The sequence below is a fragment of the Miscanthus floridulus genome, chromosome 14 (genome assembly GCF_019320115.1).
Source record: "Miscanthus floridulus cultivar M001 chromosome 14, ASM1932011v1, whole genome shotgun sequence".
Lineage (NCBI taxonomy): Eukaryota > Viridiplantae > Streptophyta > Magnoliopsida > Poales > Poaceae > Miscanthus > Miscanthus floridulus.
Genome location: NC_089593.1, coordinates 6,274,748 through 6,294,220, shown reverse-complemented (window position 1 = coordinate 6,294,220; position 19,473 = coordinate 6,274,748). Strand labels below are relative to the sequence as shown.

General features: G+C 43.4%; 1 protein-coding gene across 1 annotated transcript; it reads left to right on the top strand.

Annotated features, from left to right (window-relative positions):
• Nucleotides 1-4,506: 4,506 nt before the first annotated feature.
• Nucleotides 4,507-11,139, top strand: LOC136504910 (xylan O-acetyltransferase 3-like). The gene is made up of 4 exons (XM_066499961.1): nt 4,507-5,123; nt 5,248-5,619; nt 5,741-5,896; nt 10,462-11,139. The coding sequence occupies exons 1-4, from the start codon at nt 4,633-4,635 to the stop codon at nt 10,814-10,816; spliced, it is 1,374 nt and encodes a 457-aa protein (XP_066356058.1). The 5' UTR covers nt 4,507-4,632; the 3' UTR covers nt 10,817-11,139.
• Nucleotides 11,140-19,473: the final 8,334 nt, after the last annotated feature.

Sequence of the window (19,473 nt, the reverse complement as noted above, 5' to 3'; positions counted from 1 at the left end):
AAATGGTTAGTAAATCCTATATGTATCAGAAAAATATGATTCCAAGTTTGTTACTCTTCTTGTGTAATGTACTTTCTGTGAAAATATATTCCATGCATGTCCTATAGAAAAATTATGAGGTGTAGTTCAAGTGCCTTTAATGGCTGATTTTTGTTATTTTTGCTAGAGAGCAAAATTTGTATAAAACATGCATGTGATAATTTTTGTACAGTGATTGTATGCTGTGAAGATCATGGGAAAAATACTAAATCTGTTGTTTGACACTTTTCATAATACAAAGTATTTTCACATTCATAATTAGGTCCAAGCTTGTCGTTTTTGTGTAGGCTACTCCACTTATTCAAATGTCATAAAAATTTAATGGTAGACTACTTAGGGATAGTACTGTGCTATGGTAATTTTCTAAGATTTTTCGAAGTTATAAAAATAGATGTTGCTATTCAAACCTATTATTAACTAGGGTTAATCAAATGTTGCTTTGTGTATGCTTAAGAAATTAGTGAAGCTTTGGTGTATCTTTGAAGCATTTAATGAGATGTGTTGACTTAGCATATTAGTAGTAGAAAAGAATGCAGTAGATGACATGTGCTTGTAGTACATGTTCTTGGATGATGTTGACTACCTTGCAATCAAGCATATTCATTGTGTTCATTTCATCCGAAGTACCTTTTGCATAAGCACTTACGCACCTGCATCATACAGGATCACAAACCGAGAGCCCAGTCATGATACCCGAGGAGCCCGAGGAGCAGCTCGAGGTGCAAGCCGCAGGAAGTGACCGAAGCAGACTGAGGAGGACGTTGAGGAACTTCCTGGAGTGCCCCGATCACCGCTCGAGCTCCTTCAAGAGAGGCAAGCCCCGGAGCATTTTCTCCCCGATTTGCAATTATTAATTAAATGCTTTACTTTAATTGATGTATTACGTTCAGGAGTTGTTTGCAACCGTTGCTGCATTATATCCTTGTCTACCTTTGTTATACTATATCCTTATTACCCTGGTATCCGTAGTCGAGTCAATGCTTAGCTGGCTTAGACCGGTAGAAGTCAGGTGATTTCCTGTCACCTGCGAGCTATAGGTGGTTACCTAGGATCTGCTTGGATAACTATGTAGTCATGGTATAACTAAGTGTTAAATGAAGTTGAGACCGGACAGGAGACTTACAGAGTTTTGGACTAGTAGTGCTTTCCTGTCTGTGTCGATTAAGGACCGACCGTTGTTGGGCCTCAGGTCATGTTGAATGCATGCCTTATATTTAGCTGGCCGAATAAAGTACCTTTCGACCAGCGAAGCTGAGAGATTATTCGAGCCGAGTAGATTGCCCATAGCGTACTATGTCAGGAGCAGGTAGTGGTAGGAACACGGGGGCGAGATGATAAGACCTAAAGTGCAGTCGGTCGGCCCCCGGGTACATGTGGTTCCTAGCAAACTCGAGATTCCTAGATAGTTGACTCAGGTGACCGATACCTCACTTTAGCGGGTGAGTGAGGTTTGTGTAAGGAATAAATCACCAGCTGGTTAGGAATCGATTCGAATCGCCATCGCTCCTGGATAGTGAGCACTTGACTTGAGTTACTTCATCGTAGTAATGTTAATGGAACACTTAGACAGTTATAATGAATATGACATTATGGAAGTTATTGATGATCATGGGTTATCATTATTTGCTTAATCACATGTTTGCTCTAGTATAGGTGCAAATCTAGTCGACTAGGTTAATAATAATTAACTTGACAATAATGCTTTTGGAAAGGTTCTCGAAATGCTAAAAATGCTTCTTTTTGCAAAGGAGTCAGCTACCCTACTATAAAGCTCTTCATAATCCTTGGTGTCACTTATTTTCGGTTATGTCGGGTAAGTCTAGCTGAGTACCTTCTCGTACTCAGGGTTTTATTCCCACTTGTTGCAGATGAGTAGATGTATTACGGCTACTGTATCAACTGCCTTTATCCTGCGATGGGTGATGCTTAGGACCATGGGCATGGTCATTCCTTACGTCTCGTCTGATGCTTTTGTTGGAGATGATCATTAGCTGGCACTGTATTTGAACTCCGTGTGAGTGTGTGGTTTTGAACAAATGGCTTCCGCTACTTCTATTTGAACTCGTTTTGTAATAACTATGTTTAAACTTTGATGTATCTGAGATGCGAACTTTTATGTAATATGTGATGGTGACCGCTAAACTTATTACGATCTTGGCTGGTATGTGAGTTGGATTGAAATCCTTCGTGATTTCACGGACTACTGGGTTATACGGGCTTAAGTTTGCTAAATCGTCTGCTCTGGCGGATGATTTTCTTACTTAATTTCGTATAATTGGTCGATTCTGTTACAGCCCGCTCCCATCTGCGCACCTTCAGTCCCCATCTGTCCGTCTCACCCTGCAAGCGCACCTCGTCCCTGTTGTGTCCCCCAACCGCCGGGCACAAGAGCGTCGTGCTCTAAGTCCGCCGACCACTGGCTCACCACACCCCATTCTTTGCACGCCCGTGCCATGCCACCGTCACTCCCCAGCGCCTCTGACTCTCCGAACAGCATGAAAGACATACAACATGAAACATTTGAATGCAACATATGTCTGAAATAGATGAAATATCTGGAACATACACTTCAATATATGTGTGAAAATATATGCAACATTCAGATAGAATATTTGCAACTTGCAACGTGAAAACGCTTGCTGCAACTGAAGACAGGAACATATGAAATATTTAGAACATACTGTTGCAACATATGTGTGAAATATATGCAACATCTAGATCAAAAAACTTGCAACATATGTTTGGAACAGATGAAACATTTTGAACAAACGCTTGCAACATACCTCTAAAACACGTGCAACATGTGCAACATGTGCAACATCCCCAATATACTTTTGTAGCATTCATATAAAATAGCTACAATATATGTGTGAAATATATGCAACATCTAGATAAAAAACTTACAACATACGTTTGGAACAGATGAAATATTTTGAACAAATGCTTGCAACATGCCTCTAAAACACGTGCAACATCTCCAATATACTTTTGCAATATTCATATAAAATAGCTACAACATACCTCTGAAATGTATGAAACACTTGAAACATATATTTGCAACATAGGGGAGGAGAACGTCTGTGCCCGTCAAATCCGGCCGTCGGGGTAGGAGCCGGCGGCGTGCGGGCACCACTAGCATCTAGCGTCAGCGGAGCGCGCGAGCACTATCACCACCAGCGCCACCTACATCGGGCTTGCCTCGGCCTAATGGACGCGCGCGAGCGACGGGAGCAAGCGAGCGGTGGCGAATGGGGCACGCAATAGCAGCGTGAGGAGTGTGCGTCCGCGTCTAGGACCGGACAGTCGCAAGGCGCTGTGGCAGGAGAGGAAGAAGCGAAAGTGATAATGATGAGTGGTTTTAACTCGTGAGTAGAACAAGCGGCGGGATAAAAGCGCAAGCAACGAAACAACGCCGCAACGGGCCTGCAGGAGTGTCCGACGATCTGTCCTGACGTCAGACGTAAGGCTGTCTTCAATATGAGACCCATCAGGAGACCCAAACCTAAAATGAGTCTCCAACATAATACATATAGCCTTTAACAGAGTATCTATATGAAAGACCCATTTTTAGTATCAGAAGAGGTATAACTCAAATTTGAGTATCATCTCTCCTGGAGACACATTTGCAGAAAAAGTTCTCTTTTAGGTCTTGTTGTTGGAGAAGACAAAAATATGTATTAAACCCTTTGCTTATAACGCTACCCAAACGTGAAATATGTCTTGTATGATGGATAACGGTCGTTAGACTGTCTCCAACAAGGAACCTATATGAGCACTTAAACCCAAAATGGATATCAAGAGACCCAAAATCCATCTCCAACAGAATACCTATACGGAAGACTTATTTTGGGCTGCATAAGAGGCACAATTCAAATATGGACATTTTCTCTCTTGAAAACCTATTTGCAGAAATGATTTTTTTTTATCTTATCGTTGGATACCGAATAAATATTGAACTTTTTGTCTATAACGCTACCCAAAGATCGAATGTGTCTTTTATTTTAGGTGTTTTTTATTTTATTAGGTGTTGTTTACGGAGAAAGCCTTAAACGCAGTCTAACGCACGTAGCATTACCGCTCCAATAATGTCACGCGCACCAAGCCCATCTGCGACACGTCGTTCGGCAAATACGACATCTGCAGCCTGGCAGGCGACGCGCGGGCACGCGGTGGCGCCGCCGCGACGGTCATGACGCTCGTCTCTCCACGCGCGCCGCTCCGTACCCACGGAAGTACCTGGATGGGCGTCGATGCGGCTACATCCGGCACCGGCCACCGGCCACCGGGGATGCGAGAGCCGCGGCGGTCTTCAAATTCGTTGACCTTGGGTAAATGCTTGCTGTATTTTAGCAGCGCAGTGAGTTTGACTATGGCGACCCACCCACTCACCCAACCGACGCCGACAGCTGCCTGCTCTGCTCCCACCGCAAGCCTACAAAAATCCAAGCTGCGTTCGTCGCCGCGGAAGGCAGGATCGGGGCATCGGGCTGGGCGGGCTTCACCTTCCTTGGGTGCCCGTGCCAGGTGCCGCCCCGCCACCACCCACCCCGTTCCCCTTTCCCACCAGCAAAGCAGCTGCAGTCTCCGGCCGCCATGGCGAAACCACCGCCACCCACCTCCACCTCCGACCTCGCGCTCCCAACCACCACCACCACCTCGTCGGCCCCCAAGCCGTCGTCCCGCCCCGCCCCAGCTCGCCTCCTCGCCCCACTCACCGCCTCCGCGCGCTCCCTCCTCGCCTCGGCGCGGCGCTCCCCGGTGACCACGCTCGCCGCCGCCTTCTTCCTCCTCGCGCTCGTCATGTACGGCGAGGACGCGCGCACCATCGCCGAGCTCTCCATCGACGACTACCTCTACCCGGACGCCAACCTCTACAACGTCTCCGGCCTGCCGCCCCTCGCGCTGCCGCCGCCCACCTGCGACCTCTCCCGCGGCCGCTGGGTCTTCGACAACGTCTCCGTCCCGGCGTACCGGGAGAAGGACTGCACCTTCCTCACCAAGCAGGTCACCTGCCTCGCCAACGGCCGCACCGACGATATGTGGCAGTACTGGAGATGGCAGCCCAACGACTGCTCCCTCCCCACGTATGGACTCATCCTCTTCCAGATCTCCACCAATTACCTCATTGCGAGCTCGCGTCTTGCTTGCAATTGCGCTAAATTTGACTCTTTTGTTGTATTGCTCCCCCAATCGATTGATTCGAAGCAGGTTCGACGCCCGGAGATTCATGGAGGCGATGCGCGGGAAGCGGCTGATGTTCGTGGGGGACTCGCTGAACCGGAACCAGTGGGAGTCGCTGGTGTGTCTGGTGCAGCCCATCCTGTCCAAGGGCAGGAAGAAGATCGTCAAGCGGGGCTCCTTCAAAACCTTCTACGCCAAGGAGTACCGCGCCACGCTCGAGTTCTACTGGGCGCCCTTCCTCGTCGAGTCCAACTCGGACAACCCCAACTTCCACAGCATCAAGGAACGGATCATCAGTCCCGAGCGGATCGAGAGCCACGCTAAGAACTGGAAGGATGTTGACTACCTCATCTTCAACACCTACATCTGGTGGATGAACAACGCCGACATCAAAGTCAGGTCAACACCTACGTCATCTGGTTCTGGACTGGGAATGCGTAGTTTCTTTCTCTGTGGCTTTCTGCAATCAAGCAATGGGATCGTATCGTGTTCTGAGATCTCGCTGGGTGGATTTTTGCAGGAGACCGAATTCGAAGTATTGGTCTGAGAACGACGAGGTTCCCAGGATTGAGGCGTATGGCCAGGTGTTCAAGACGTGGTCAGATTGGCTCAATGACAACATCGATCCTGCCCGGACGTCCGTTTTCTTCATGACGATTTCTTCTCCTCACCTCAGGTGACCGAAAGCTGCTGCATTTATATTTCCTCCCCCCCCCCCCCCCCCCCCCCCCCCCCCCCCCATATGGTACAATCAATGGTGGTTGGCTGTGGACTTTGATTGATTAATTCCTTTAGGAGTGATTTGCAATGCAACCTTGAACTTTGTGGACCACTGTCGGTTCAAATGGACTGGACACCATACATAGGCTTGATTCAAGTGGTTTGTTAGGCCCAAATTGCCTTCTAGAGAAGCAACCTTCCTCTTGTTCTATATTCAGCTAACCATAATGTCACTGTCCACTCCACCAAATCATGGAACTCAGCTTTTAGGTTAGATCATGACCCACAAGGAAAGTGACGGCCTAACTTATGGGTCTGTTAGTCAACATTTTTGCATGGATGCAAAATCCAAATAGTTCAATTTTTTGGGCTTCACTCACTACTCACTAGTAGATCTCAATTTATATTTCTATATGATTTGTCATATTTGCATTCTGCAATCAGAAAAGGTGGGCACTGTAGGCTTGATACCATACGTACCTTGATTGAAGTGTTTTGTAAAGTTGATATCACCTTCCTGAGAAGAAATCTTCCCCTTGTCCTAGTCTGACATCATTGTCCAATCCACCAAACTATGTGCTCTATGGATCAGCTGTTTCCTTGGCTCAGGATCCACTAGGAAGTAGGAACAAAACAATAGACCAAACTTATGTCCCTTCTATTCAACATTCCTACAAGCACGTCACATTGAATTATATGAGCCCAGGTTTCAACTAGTAGACCTTGACTCCTTGAGTATCACTTGAGTGTTCACAGTGAGCAAGTATGAGATTATAGACAGCTGGTGACATTAAACAGTAACTGACTTGGGTTTAAGGATCAGTATTACAGTCAAATGAAAACCTTAGGTTTGGAATCTGGTGTTTTGGTATTGTATGATTCATGTGCTGTTCAAAGTGACGAAGTTTCAAGCCAAGAGTAAGGAAAGCATGCAGAAAATATTACAATAGAATCCATACTCATAAGTTGGATAGTAGCTGGGAAAAAATGGGAATTGTGGGTGCAGAGTGTCCTAGATGCCAACAAACTTGTATGAGGGTCCAGCTCAAATAGAATGAGAAAAGAAACAGTTGGTACAATAAAGGGGTACCTTTTTATGTGGGGTGGGGTGTCACTGTTGTGGGTGTTCTGAGATTGCTTTGCCATTTTTGTTGCATCACAAGAAACCTGCAAGCTAGGATTTGACCTGTAAACAACCTCTAGTGTAGAAAGAAAAAGGAGCCCCATTGTATCTAACTGGAATGTCTAGTTGTCCTGATTCCTGAGACACAGGCTATGATATTGTGAGCACCCTTTGGTGCTGATCTGTTTTAATGCCTAAACTAGAATCATGCCCGTGCGTTGCACGGCAGCACAAATTTTTGCCCAAGCTTATTACGATGGATTTCATTGTTTTTATAAATTAATAAATCCGGATCGAGCGAGCGGGGTGATGTCATCAGCGCAAGTGGGTCGAGCGGGGCATGGCGACAATGGCGATAACACTATTTTTTAGTTATATAGATATAGATATGCCCGTGCGTTGCACGAGGCCAAGAATTTTTGTCACGCCTACGGCCAAGTGGCCAACGACACAATTAACACTTAATAAGGTTTTTTACAAAAATCGCTAATGGGGTGATGGAGTAAAACACTTCGACGCCAAGTGTTTTTAAAATCTGAATTCCTCTAGGTTTTAGTTTAGGAGGAGAAATTTTTGGATATCCTATTCAAAACTTCGGATAATCCGTATCCACTTAATTTTGCCAGCTGCATATCCTATCCCGCATCCGCACACAACCTGATTCAGATTATTCGTATCCGTATGTATATTAAAAGAATTCTCTATGTCTTCAAAATTCAGATTCAGATAGGAGGGGGGCAGGAAATTTTTTGCATCCCTCTAAAGTTATCACATACATTCTGGAATTATTATTTTTTGCGAAAACATACCGGAATTAATTAGTGAACATCATCTTTTTGCACGTGGTCTGGTGCACGTATCAGATTTCGTTTGGAGCGCGGTTTTCTTTTTCTGATTTGATTTCCTTTTTTTACGTTTGGAGCCCGGGTCTGTACGTGGGCGTGGGTCTGTACGTGCGCGTGATGGAGTGACGGAGAGATTAGCGGGCGTCCGATGACGGTGATTACCTTCCTTCTATTTGGCGGTGGTTACCTTCCTTCTATTTCGCGGAGAGCTTTGGTGTCGCACCTGTGGACGGAATAGTTATGAATGTTTTAGTTGTAGAGAAAAGTCTTGATATGGTCACTTGCGTGATAGAAAACCCTCGCCTTCTAAAATTCTGTTTGCAGTATTTATTATGTAAAGTGAATGTCAAGGTCCAATATTTGTCATCTCATCTGTGTTCTGCTATTCTGCTTCTGATATGAATAGAAGCTCCTTTTTACCCTGGTAAAACTATTGTGCAGCTGGTACGTACCATTGTCAATTGAACACGCGACCATGGAGTCTTTGGTATTAGGTTGATACATGAAAAAAAAAAGACTACAGGTCCATACTCCGATGAAACACTCAATACTTATACTAGTGTTATGAAAAAAACTTATACTAGGAGTATTCAAAATATCTGTGAGATGTCTACTTCGATGTTGCCTGCCTGTCTACCTGGCCAAGAATCTTGTAGAACTGTAGAATTCATATCACTCAAAACTGAACAGAAACATAGTGGCAGGAGTAGTAAAACAACAGAGGTTATATAAGAACCTACTGATGTGAGTGTGTGTGGTGTATGGGTTCTTGCCCCATTTTTCATTGTAGTACACTGATACGCAGTTTTCTTACGTGTTGAAGAAAAAAATACCAAGGAATGTTATGTGGTGGGCTTTGGACAAACATAAAGTCCCAACGAAGTACGTTGGGCTCATTAAGGACATGTACATCAATGTTGTGACTAGAGTTCGAACAAGTGATGGAGACACGGATGACTTCCCGATTAGGATAGGACTACATCAAGGGTCAGCTTTGAGCCCTTATTTGTTTGCTTTAGTGATGGATGAGGTCACAAGGGACATACAAGGGGACATCCCTTGGTGTATGCTTTTCGCGGACGATGTAGTGCTAGTTGATGAAAGCCGGACAGGAGTGAATCAGAAACTGGAGTTATGGCGGGAGACTTTGGAGTCCAAAGGTTTTAGACTTAGTAGAACTAAAACAGAGTATATGAGATGTGACTTCGGCACTACTACTCGGGAGGAGGAAGATGTTAGTTTGGAAGGTCAAGTAGTGCCTAGGAAGGATACCTTTCGATATTTAGGATCAATGCTACAGAGGGACGGGGATATTGATGAAGATGTTAGCCATAGAATCAAAGCAGGGTGGATGAAGTGGCGGCAAGCGTCTGGTGTCCTATGTGACAAAAGGGTACCACAGAAGCTAAAAGGCAAGTTTTATAGGACGGCGATTAGACCTGCTATGTTGTATGGTGCAGAATGTTGGCCTACGAAAAGACGACATATTCAACAGCTAAGTGTCGCGGAAATGCGTATGTTGCGTTGGATTTGCGGTCATACAAGAAGGGATCGAGTTCGGAACGATGATATACGTGAGAGATTAGGGGTAGCGCCAATTGAAGAAAAGCTTGTCCAACACCGGTTGAGATGGTTTGGACATGTGCAACGGAGACCTCCAGATGCACCGGTGCGTAGTGGAATCCTAAGTCAGGATAGTAACGTGAAGAGAGGCAGAGGAAGACCGAAGTTGACTTGGGTAGAGGCAATAAAAGGAGACTTGAAAGGATGGAATATACCCAAAGACTTAGCCTTAGATAGGAGTGCTTGGAAGACAGCTATTCACGTGCCTGAACCTTGATTGCTTCTGTTGGGTTTCAACTCTAGCCTACCCCAACTTGTTTGGGACTTAAAGGCTTTGTTGTTGTTGTTGTTGTTGTTGTTGAAGAAAAAAATAAAAATCAACAGAGGTGTTATCATTGATGCTGCATCATTAAACGAAATCTGGATGCAGAAGCTATGTTTAAATTGGTAACGTCTCTCATTAGGCTTGGAGTCTTGTGCATTTTTATTGTCATAGTCAGTGTCTGGAACAGCGAACAGAGTAAAATATAGATATCCTGTGAGTGTTGAGTGCCTCATAGCCTGTGCAGTATTATTTTGCAAAGTTAGTGTCAGTGTCTAGTATGCTAAAAAATCCACACGAATCTGACCCACATGCTTCCACATGGGCATGTCCTAGACTAAACAACATGAGAGGCAGCACTGCAGCAGGCACCCTGCACGTTGGGAATTGAGTTTATTTTCTCACTTGTTACAGCCATAGGCTTGCACATATTTTGGCGGTAATCTATTGTAAATCGTATTTGTTTCCTACATTTATATTGATAAATTTGTTTACCGGTAAAAAAAAAGAATAGTGAATTTTAAAGCAATTGTGTTTAGATGTCGTCAACATATATCCGGCACCATGTCGTTAATTTCTGTTGCTTTAGGCTGTAAATTAGGTCAATATTTAACATGCCTTTTATGTGTTGGTCTTGCTAAAACTTGCTTACTTTTTTGTGAAAACAGCCCACAGAATTGGGGAAACCCGGATGGGATCAAGTGCGTGAAGGAGACGCTTCCGTATCAGAACTACAGCCAACCCCTGGATCTTTACCACGACATGCGGTTGTATGACCTAGTGGTCAATGTGGCCAGGTCCATGGAGAAGGTCCCAGTGTCAGTGATCGATATCACAAAGATGTCAGATTACCGGAAGGACGCCCACACGGGCCTGTACACCTTCCGGCAAGGGAAGCTGCTGACGCCTAAGCAGAAGGAAGATCCAGAGAAGTCCGCGGACTGCATCCACTGGTGCCTTCCTGGCGTGCCAGACGTGTGGAACCAAATACTCTACACGAGGATTCTTTCGAAATCATCATAGCATTCTAATTTTAGCCCCCCACCGTCCCAGTCCCTGCCTGTTCCTCCCCAATGAGAATCAGAAGCGGGGGTGTTGGTTTTTGTTGGAGAATGTAGGATTATTCATTTTTCTTTCTTTCTTTTTGGGTAGATTGAGTAAAGGTTAGCGCAAAAAGAAAAATGGTGTGCTGATTACTGATGGTATAGCATGTAAGATGGTTCAGCTGAAGTGTAAATTAGTTGAGGAAACAACAGCGATCTAGTACAAAGTGCACCCTGGTTATATAATATACATATACTAGTTCACAGGCAGAATTACCTATATATGAACCTTCTCCCTGCTGGATGATATAAAATGTGCCAATTTTTTTCTGTTTAGAAATGCCCATTGCTTCTTAATGCTTAGGAAAATATAATAACATGGGGATAAAAAACAGAGGTTCTCTCTTTTCTATTTGTTTTACCTAGGTCAGGGACAAAGCTAGGAAAAAATTTAGGAGGGGCTAAACAATGGTAATTAGCAAGAAAAGAGGTTTAGCAAATCTCAGCCCCTCCTACCTGTATATCTACAACTGAAATTTCAGACGGCGGCTCTACGGGGCTTCACTCGCGAGCGGTAGGGGCGGCTGGAGCCCCCCTAGCCCCACCGCTGGCTCCGTGCCTGACCTGGGCCCCTTATGTGTGTGAGTAATGTACAGTATATAGGACAGGCGCAACGTATGAAACACCTAAAAACACTTGAAACATATGCTTTTTGGCAACTGAAAGGATCAAGATGCCCAAGAGGGAGGGTGAATTGGGCTAATTCTAAATTTTCTTGCAATAATTAAATCCTACGGTTAGCCCAATTAACCCCTTGTGCAAGTGTTTCTAATAATCTAACGCACAAATGACTTGCAACCTATGTTCCAAACTTACTCTAGCATGGTAATTTTATGAATATAAGAACAAGTATTGAATTGCTCAAAGTAAATGCTCAAAGTAAATTGAGAGAGAGGAACGCGGCGATGTTTTGCCGAGGTATTGGAGAGTCGCCACTCCCCACTAGTCCTCGTTGGAGCACCCGCGCAAGGGTGTAGCTCTCCCTTGATCCGCGCAAGGATCAAGTGCTCTCTATGGGTTGATTCTTCGACACTCCGTCGCGGTGAATCACCAACAACTGCTCACAACTTGAGTTGGGTCACCCACAAGCTCCGCCGGGTGATCACCAAGCTCCCAATCACCACCAAGCCGTCTAGGTGATGGCGATCACCAAGAGTAACAAGCACGAACTCTCACTTGACCACGCGAAGCCTAATGAGAACGGTGGATGCACACTTTGCTACTCTTGATTCACTAATGAGGCTACTCTCTTGGATTCTCAAATCGCAATCACCTCACTAGGACCTTGCTCTTCTTGGCACTCACAAACATGTTTCTCAGCTGTTGGAATGAGCAAAAGTGACTTCCACACACGAGTGGAGCTTCTATTTATAAGGCAGCCTAAAAAACAAACCGTTATGTGCCTCTACGGGGTGACCGGACGCTCCGGTCATGTTGACCGGACGCTCCGGTGAAGGGTCGAGATGGCGGACTAGAGGGGGGGTGAATAGTCTTTTCTAAAATTAATCGCGTCGGCTAACCGAAACAAGTGCGGAATTATAACTATCGGTCTAGCCAAGACTACACCCCTCTATTTATGTTCTCTAGCACCTTCCAAAGATACTAATCAAGCAACAAAGGTGCCGGGCTAGCTAGAGCTCTCCTAACCAATTCTAGAAGCAAGGTCACACAAACCTATGCCACTAGTACTTTAAGCAACTAGGGAGCTCCTACACATGCTAGTAAGCAAAAGCACAAAGCCAACTAAGCTCACTAGCAATGCTCAATAACAAGGCAACCAATGCCGAATTAGAGAGCGCAATTACTTAGCTACACAAACTAAGCAATATGACTAACAAGGTTACATAAACCAAATTAGCCACGCAAGGGAGCTACTTCTATGCTACTCAAGCAAGAAGGTAATTAGCAAGCTACACAAGCTATCTAATTACAAGAGCAACTACACAAGCTTAATATATATGAAAGTAATTGCAAGCTTGTGTGACGAGGATGCAAACCAACGGGAAGAACAAGGTTGACACGATATTTTTTCTCCCGAGGTTCACGTGTTTGCCAACACGCTAGTCCCCGTTGTGTCGACCGCTCACTTGGTGGTTCGGTAGCTAATTAGCATCACCCGCTAAGCCCGCACGTCGGGCGCCGCAAGAACCTACCCTGGAAGTGAGGGTAGCTCAATGACACGCTTTACTAAAGTTGCTCTTCGCGGCTCCCGCGGGGCGAGCACAATGCCCCTCATAAACCACTTCTCCGGAGCGCCGCACAAGCTTCTTGCGGGCTTCGACGGAGACCACCACCAAGTCGTCTAGGAGGTGGCAACCTCCAAGAGTAACAAGCACCACCAGCTTGCAACTCGATCACCTAGTGCCACTCGATGCAACCTCACGATGCAATCGCACTAGAATCGCTCACTCACACAATCGGATGATCACTATCAAGTATGTGTAAGATGGAGGGCTCCTAAGCACTCTCAAGCATGGACACAAAGTCCCCTGAGGTGCTCAGCACCGGCCATGGCCGAAGGCCACTTCTATTTATAGCCCCAAGGGCTAAACTAGCCGTTACCCCTTCACTGGGCAACTGTCGGGTCGACCGGACGCTCCGGTCGTGTTGACCGGATGCTGGACCACAGCGTCCGATCGCCCGATGACAGCCACGTGTCACCTGCGTTCAACGGCATTCTTCCGATCTCAACGGTCATCTTCTGACCGGACGCAGCAACTTCAACTGACCGGACGCTAGACCTCAGCGTCCGGTCATTTATAGTAAGGTACCGACCTTGACCGGACGCGTTCGGTCGCACGTGATCGGACGCAGCCCAGCGTCCGGTCACTCTCCAGCTTCTCCGCTCTGCCTACATCACCATACGTCACTCTGACCGGACGTAGGACCCCAGCGTCTGGTCACTACGTGACCAGCGTCCGGTGCACTCAGTGAGACCCTGTCTTTTCTGTGTAGGGCGCTGGTGGCACCGTCGGACTGTCCGCACTTTACGGGCGAACACTCCGCCGGTGGAGTTTCTTCACCAAGTTGATCCACATCAACTCCAACTCCATCTCCTTTGTAAATGTGCCAACACCACCAAGTGTACACCACCATGTGTATGTGTGTTAGCTTTTCACAATCATTTCCCAAAGGATGTTAGCCACTCAACATGCCACGCCACTCGATCCTAGCGACGATGCAAAGTTAGATCACTCGAGTGGCACTAGATGACCGATATACAAACAAGTTTGCTCCTCTTGATAGTATGGCCATCTATCCTAAACCCGGTCATCAACTTCTCTACACACCTATGACCGGTGAAATGAAATGCCCTAGGTTATACCTTTGCCTTGCGCATTCCATTCCATCTCCTCCAATGTTGATGCAACACATGCACCAACATGATCAACAATGATATGATCCACTTCATATCATCACGTGATCATATTGGTTCATCGATCTTGACATCACTTGCTTTTCACCGTTGCCATCGTCCATCGGCGCCAAGTCTTGCTCAAGCTTCACCGCCATGCGATCCATCACTCCAAAGCCTTCGACTTGCCCTTCACGCTTGCAACCGGTCCATCAAGCCAAGTCTTGTCTTGATCTTCTCCACCTTGATCACATGACTCAATGTCATGTCTCATGTGCAATAAGCTCCTTTATCATCACATGTGTGAGCTTTGCAACATCTCCAAGCCATTTTCACCTCCATGGCATATGTTGCTCACACACATGTACCTGTGGACTAATCACCTGTGTATCTCACATAAACACAATTAGTCCACCTAAGTTGTCACTCAATTACCAAAACCAAACAAGGACCTTTCAATCTCCCCCTTTTTGGTAATTGATGATAACTCTACAAAGATATATAAATTAAGCTCTTTTGGATTCATGTTGCTTGCCCAAGCAATTTTACCATGTGTAAATGATTTTGGACAAGTACCACAAACCCGAAATGGTAGTATTAGCTCCCCCTACATATATGCTAGAGTATTTGATTTTAAGCTTGCACATATGCATAGATTTAAATTGTGGGAGAGTAATTACTACCGAATGATGCTAAGGTGTATAGAATAAACCTTTGAAGTGTGATATCAATCGTAGTTGCACCTTTAAGTTCATCCTTAGCACCATGATTAGCTAGATGCCACTTGGAAATAAAAACACTAGATACCTCATGAGATCAACATTAAAAATAAGGTACTAGCATTACTTGTAAAGCATACCAAGTGTCTAGCTATCATCCTATGCATGCTAGTTATCAAATCATCATTCAAGTTCTACAACTAGCATACACCACACAAGCATGCATATTGAATTTGAAAGTTTTATGCAATGCAAGCAAGCACATGAATATGCACATATCAAATGCAATCAATCAAAGTTCATAAGCTTGATCCTCCTATTTGTGTGCTTCTCTTCTTGTCCAAGAATTTTGATCCATCTCTTTTCTCCAATGTTGCTCCCTCTTTGTCCATGTCCATGTCTTATCTCTTTACTTTGTCTTCCCCATATCTTTCATATCATATCATATCTTTGTACAATTTCTTCCCCTTTGTCATCAATTTCCATAAAGGGTATGCTTCTTATTGATGCAAAGGTATGCACTTTGGGGTAGATGGTTGAGACTAGAATTTTGCATTTTTGATGGACATTACTTGAATATTGGAATGACACCACATGTAGACACCATTTAAAAAAATGACTTGTACTACTTGTATCTTATCATTTTTATGCATGGGTCATCCATTTTATACACTTAAGCTCTTGTAGGTGAGGGATGCATTCTTCATTTTATGATCACTAAAAGTTGAGGATCACTTGTGGAACCATCATTTTTTATGATTGATACCAATTGTAGGATACCAATTGAAGGGTGTGATATCATTTTAAATAATTTTCTATTTTGGAACCACTAGTTGGATTTATCAATAAAGACCATTTCTTGAACATTTGCTATCTTTATGAGTACCACTTATAGGATATCACTTGTGAGTTGATCTAGACATCATTTGTTGATTCTTGATAAAATACTTGAGTCTAGATACCATTTGAAACAAACAAACTAGATATCCATTTGCTTTGTTGTCTTGTGCTTGTACTTTTATCACTATCATGAGCTTCTATGATTGACTTGAACTAAATTGATTTGCCTAAGCTTCCAAGTCCGGTTTGAACCAATGACAAGCTTCTTCACACCTCTTGCAAGGGTTATCTTGCCAATGTTGTACTTGTCACTTGTTAGCAATCCAAATTAGATCAAGTACTTGGGATTACTAGCTCATGAACAAATTCATATACTAACCACTAGATCAAGTAATCATCCAAACAATAGTGGTAGACTATGAATTTAAACATTTCATTTGTTATGCATGATCCTATGAAGCATGTACTATATGCACTAACCGTATACTAGTAAGGGATGAAATGATCATGCACATTACAATGATACCTTTGCTATGTTGGAGTAGAGGATAGTCACATAGATTCCAATTCATTACTCTAATAGCAATGTGAAGTCCAATTATAAGCTTGGTGAAGACCAATAGATACCATGTTGAATTTCATTCTTCACCCATATGAAATGAATACCACTTATGATCAAGTGCACTTTCTTGTTGTGGTTGACTTGCTTTATCTTTTGATCTTTGCTTGCATGAGAGTATCAATTTGAGAATACCACTTGAAATATCATGATTAGCTCTCTGTTGGGTGTTGCTTGCTTTTCTTGATCAACCCTTTTGATCGCTTCAACTAAGCATCTCAAATGTTTCTCGGATCGCCACTTCCATGTTAGCCTTCCAAGTACCACACTTGGTTCACCTACACATAGGCAGCAAGCCCCTACACTAGGGAGAAGTGACCTCTCTCCAAGAATCATTCTTGATACTCACTTGAAATGACTTGATTGATTGATCCAAGTGATGGACTTAACTTGGTGAGTAACCTTGATTCCTTCTTTAAGTCCTTTTCTTTCTTCTTGTTTAAGTCCTTTTCTTTCTACCAAATGATCTCAAATTATATCTAGAACTTAAATTTCATCTTCAACTTGAGTTTGATCTTGATCTTCATTTTGAGTACCAAAGGTGTGCAAAGTATACTCCACAATCAAATAGCCTTGTACTCATATCTTGTCATGCTTCTAGATTATTTCAAAACCAAGCTTAGGTACCTCAAACACTTGTAAACATGTTTTCAACTTGAGGACCTTTCAATCAAAGTGACTCTAGATCAATCCAACATTTGTCACTTTTCTGACAGATTTTGTACCCTTCAAAGAAATAAGCATATCTCCCAAAGTACAAATCCAAATATCACGAAATTTGGTGGAGATGTTCTTTACTAAGTTATCTAGTAGCTGTAAAAATTTGAGATTTATTTGACTTCTAGATTGCTGCCATATATCAATTCTTCCACTACTGCTACATGCTGAAAAACTGCTGCAATATAGCTGACAAGAACCACTCCAAAACCGAAGCATTTCTTATCCAATTTTCATGAAATTTCTACAGCATCTTATACCATAAGTCTAGAGCATGTATACCAATTTTCATGCCAATCCAATATGTTTTGATCACTCAAACATGGCTAAGATCACAGCTAGCTCAGATTCTCAATTATAGGACAGATTTCAACAATTGAGCTATACTTCATCAAATGTGAGTGAAACTTGAAGCTAACTTGTTTGAATACTTTCATAAGACATATATCCATTCAAACCACTTACTAAATGTCATCTTATGAATTTCTTCAACACAAATCAATCCAAACTTGATTACTAAGCAATTATCCATTCAATCAACTTATAGCAAGCAACATTACATATTTATCCAATTCAATCAACTCATATGCACTCAAATGAAATGATCAACAAGAGATATACCTTGGTTAGCTCATGATCATCCAACTAGCAAGCTTCAACTCAATTATTTGCAAGTCATCAAATATATTTCAATGAATTACCAACAACCTTGAATACGACACTTGTATGTTGTAGCACATTTGAACTTCACTCAATTTTCACTTGGCATTGAGTTTGTATGTGCACTAGGCTTCATAACTTGATTCAACATATGATGAACAATGTGAGATCAATTGAATCAAGTCTCCAATGCCGTTGGTACCTACAAACAATCATCTAATTTTTGATGGTACCCAAACAAGTTTGGGTCCTCTCAAGTTAGGAGCAACATACTTAGGCAATGCCTTAGTATGAGTAGCGGGATGTTTTGCAATAGCAACCATAGAGGTACCATTACCATCCTTTCTAAGCATATTATTATCAATAATTGAAATAGGTTTAGAAATGTCACCTAGAGGACATGAATGTGCCATGTGTCCCCTTTTCCGGCATGAGTAGCACTTTCTCTTTGCTTAAGCCTTCTCTTCTTTGCTCATGTGGTGCTTCTCATTGCCTTGCCTCTCATGGATTGCTTGAGCCTTCTTCTCAAGCTTGGTAGGACACTTAGAGGCAAAGTGTCCCATACTTTCACACTTAAAGCACTTGATGTGAGCATGATCTTTTTTCTCATCTTTATTCTTGCTCATCATCTTGGCATCTTGAGTTTGCATTGGATGCCTTGCCTTTCCACCCCTTCTTGTTGTCTTCTTCTTTATCATCAAATCACCACCATCTTCATGGTTGATCTTGATTTGAACTTGGGGAGTCCTCTCTTGCTCAACTTGTGGCTTTGGTTGAGGCTTCACTTATTGCTTCACCAATTGCTTAGTTGGGCACATTGAGATAAGATGACCCCAAGTGCGGCACTTGAAGCACTTGACATGCTTTAGCCTCTCTTCTTCTTTTATACTCTTGAGCTTCTCAATGTTAGGGCAACCATTTGCAAGGTGTCCCGCTTCATGACACCGGTAGCACATGGTATGAGAGAGCTTTCTTTGTTGTAGCTTCTTTATCATTCTTTCTCTCTTTCTTTCACCCTTTGTCATCTTCTTCTTGAAGCCAAGGCCACACTTGTCACCATAGTTTCTTTGAGTCTTCAACATGTGCTCAAAGGTGACTTTTGAGTTGTAGCACCTCTCTAACTTGTTGCTCAATTTCTTTACTTCACTTTTGAGCTCAATGTTCTTCAAAATGTTAGTCTCACAAGACATGGAAGTAGAACAAGCATCTATATGTGAAGAGCATGGCATATCTAATAAATCATCACAAGAGGTGGATACATGCTTCTTGCCTACATCACAAGGGTTAGCAACATTTTGCGATTTATCATTTGATCCATGTGATGAGCTCTCATTATTTTTAAGTTTCTTTGTAAACACTTTAATGAGAGAAGCATGCTGTTCTAATAATTCATCATAAGATGCAAGTAGTGTCTCATGATTTAATTTTAGCTCATCATGTGAAGATTTATAAGCATCAAGTAATTTCTTATGTTCTTCACAAGAGTTCTTTAGAAATGAGTTTTCATTTTCTAAGTTCAATGTTTTAGCTTTCTCATTTTCTAAAGACATGGTCATGCTAGCAAGTCTACTAACAAGCTCATCATATGAATGAACATGATCAACTACATTATCATTTGTTACCTTAGTGTCACCTTATGACATGAGACAATGTGGTGTGGTTGGAGA

Coding starts and splice junctions, on each gene's coding strand:
- LOC136504910 (XM_066499961.1), top strand. CDS start 4,633: ATGGCGAAACCACCGCCACCCACCTCCACCTCCGACCTCGCGCTCCCA. Junction 5,124..5,247: donor AACGACTGCTCCCTCCCCAC/GTATGGACTCAT, acceptor GATTCGAAGCAG/GTTCGACGCCCGGAGATTCA. Junction 5,897..10,461: donor ATTTCTTCTCCTCACCTCAG/GTGACCGAAAGC, acceptor TTGTGAAAACAG/CCCACAGAATTGGGGAAACC.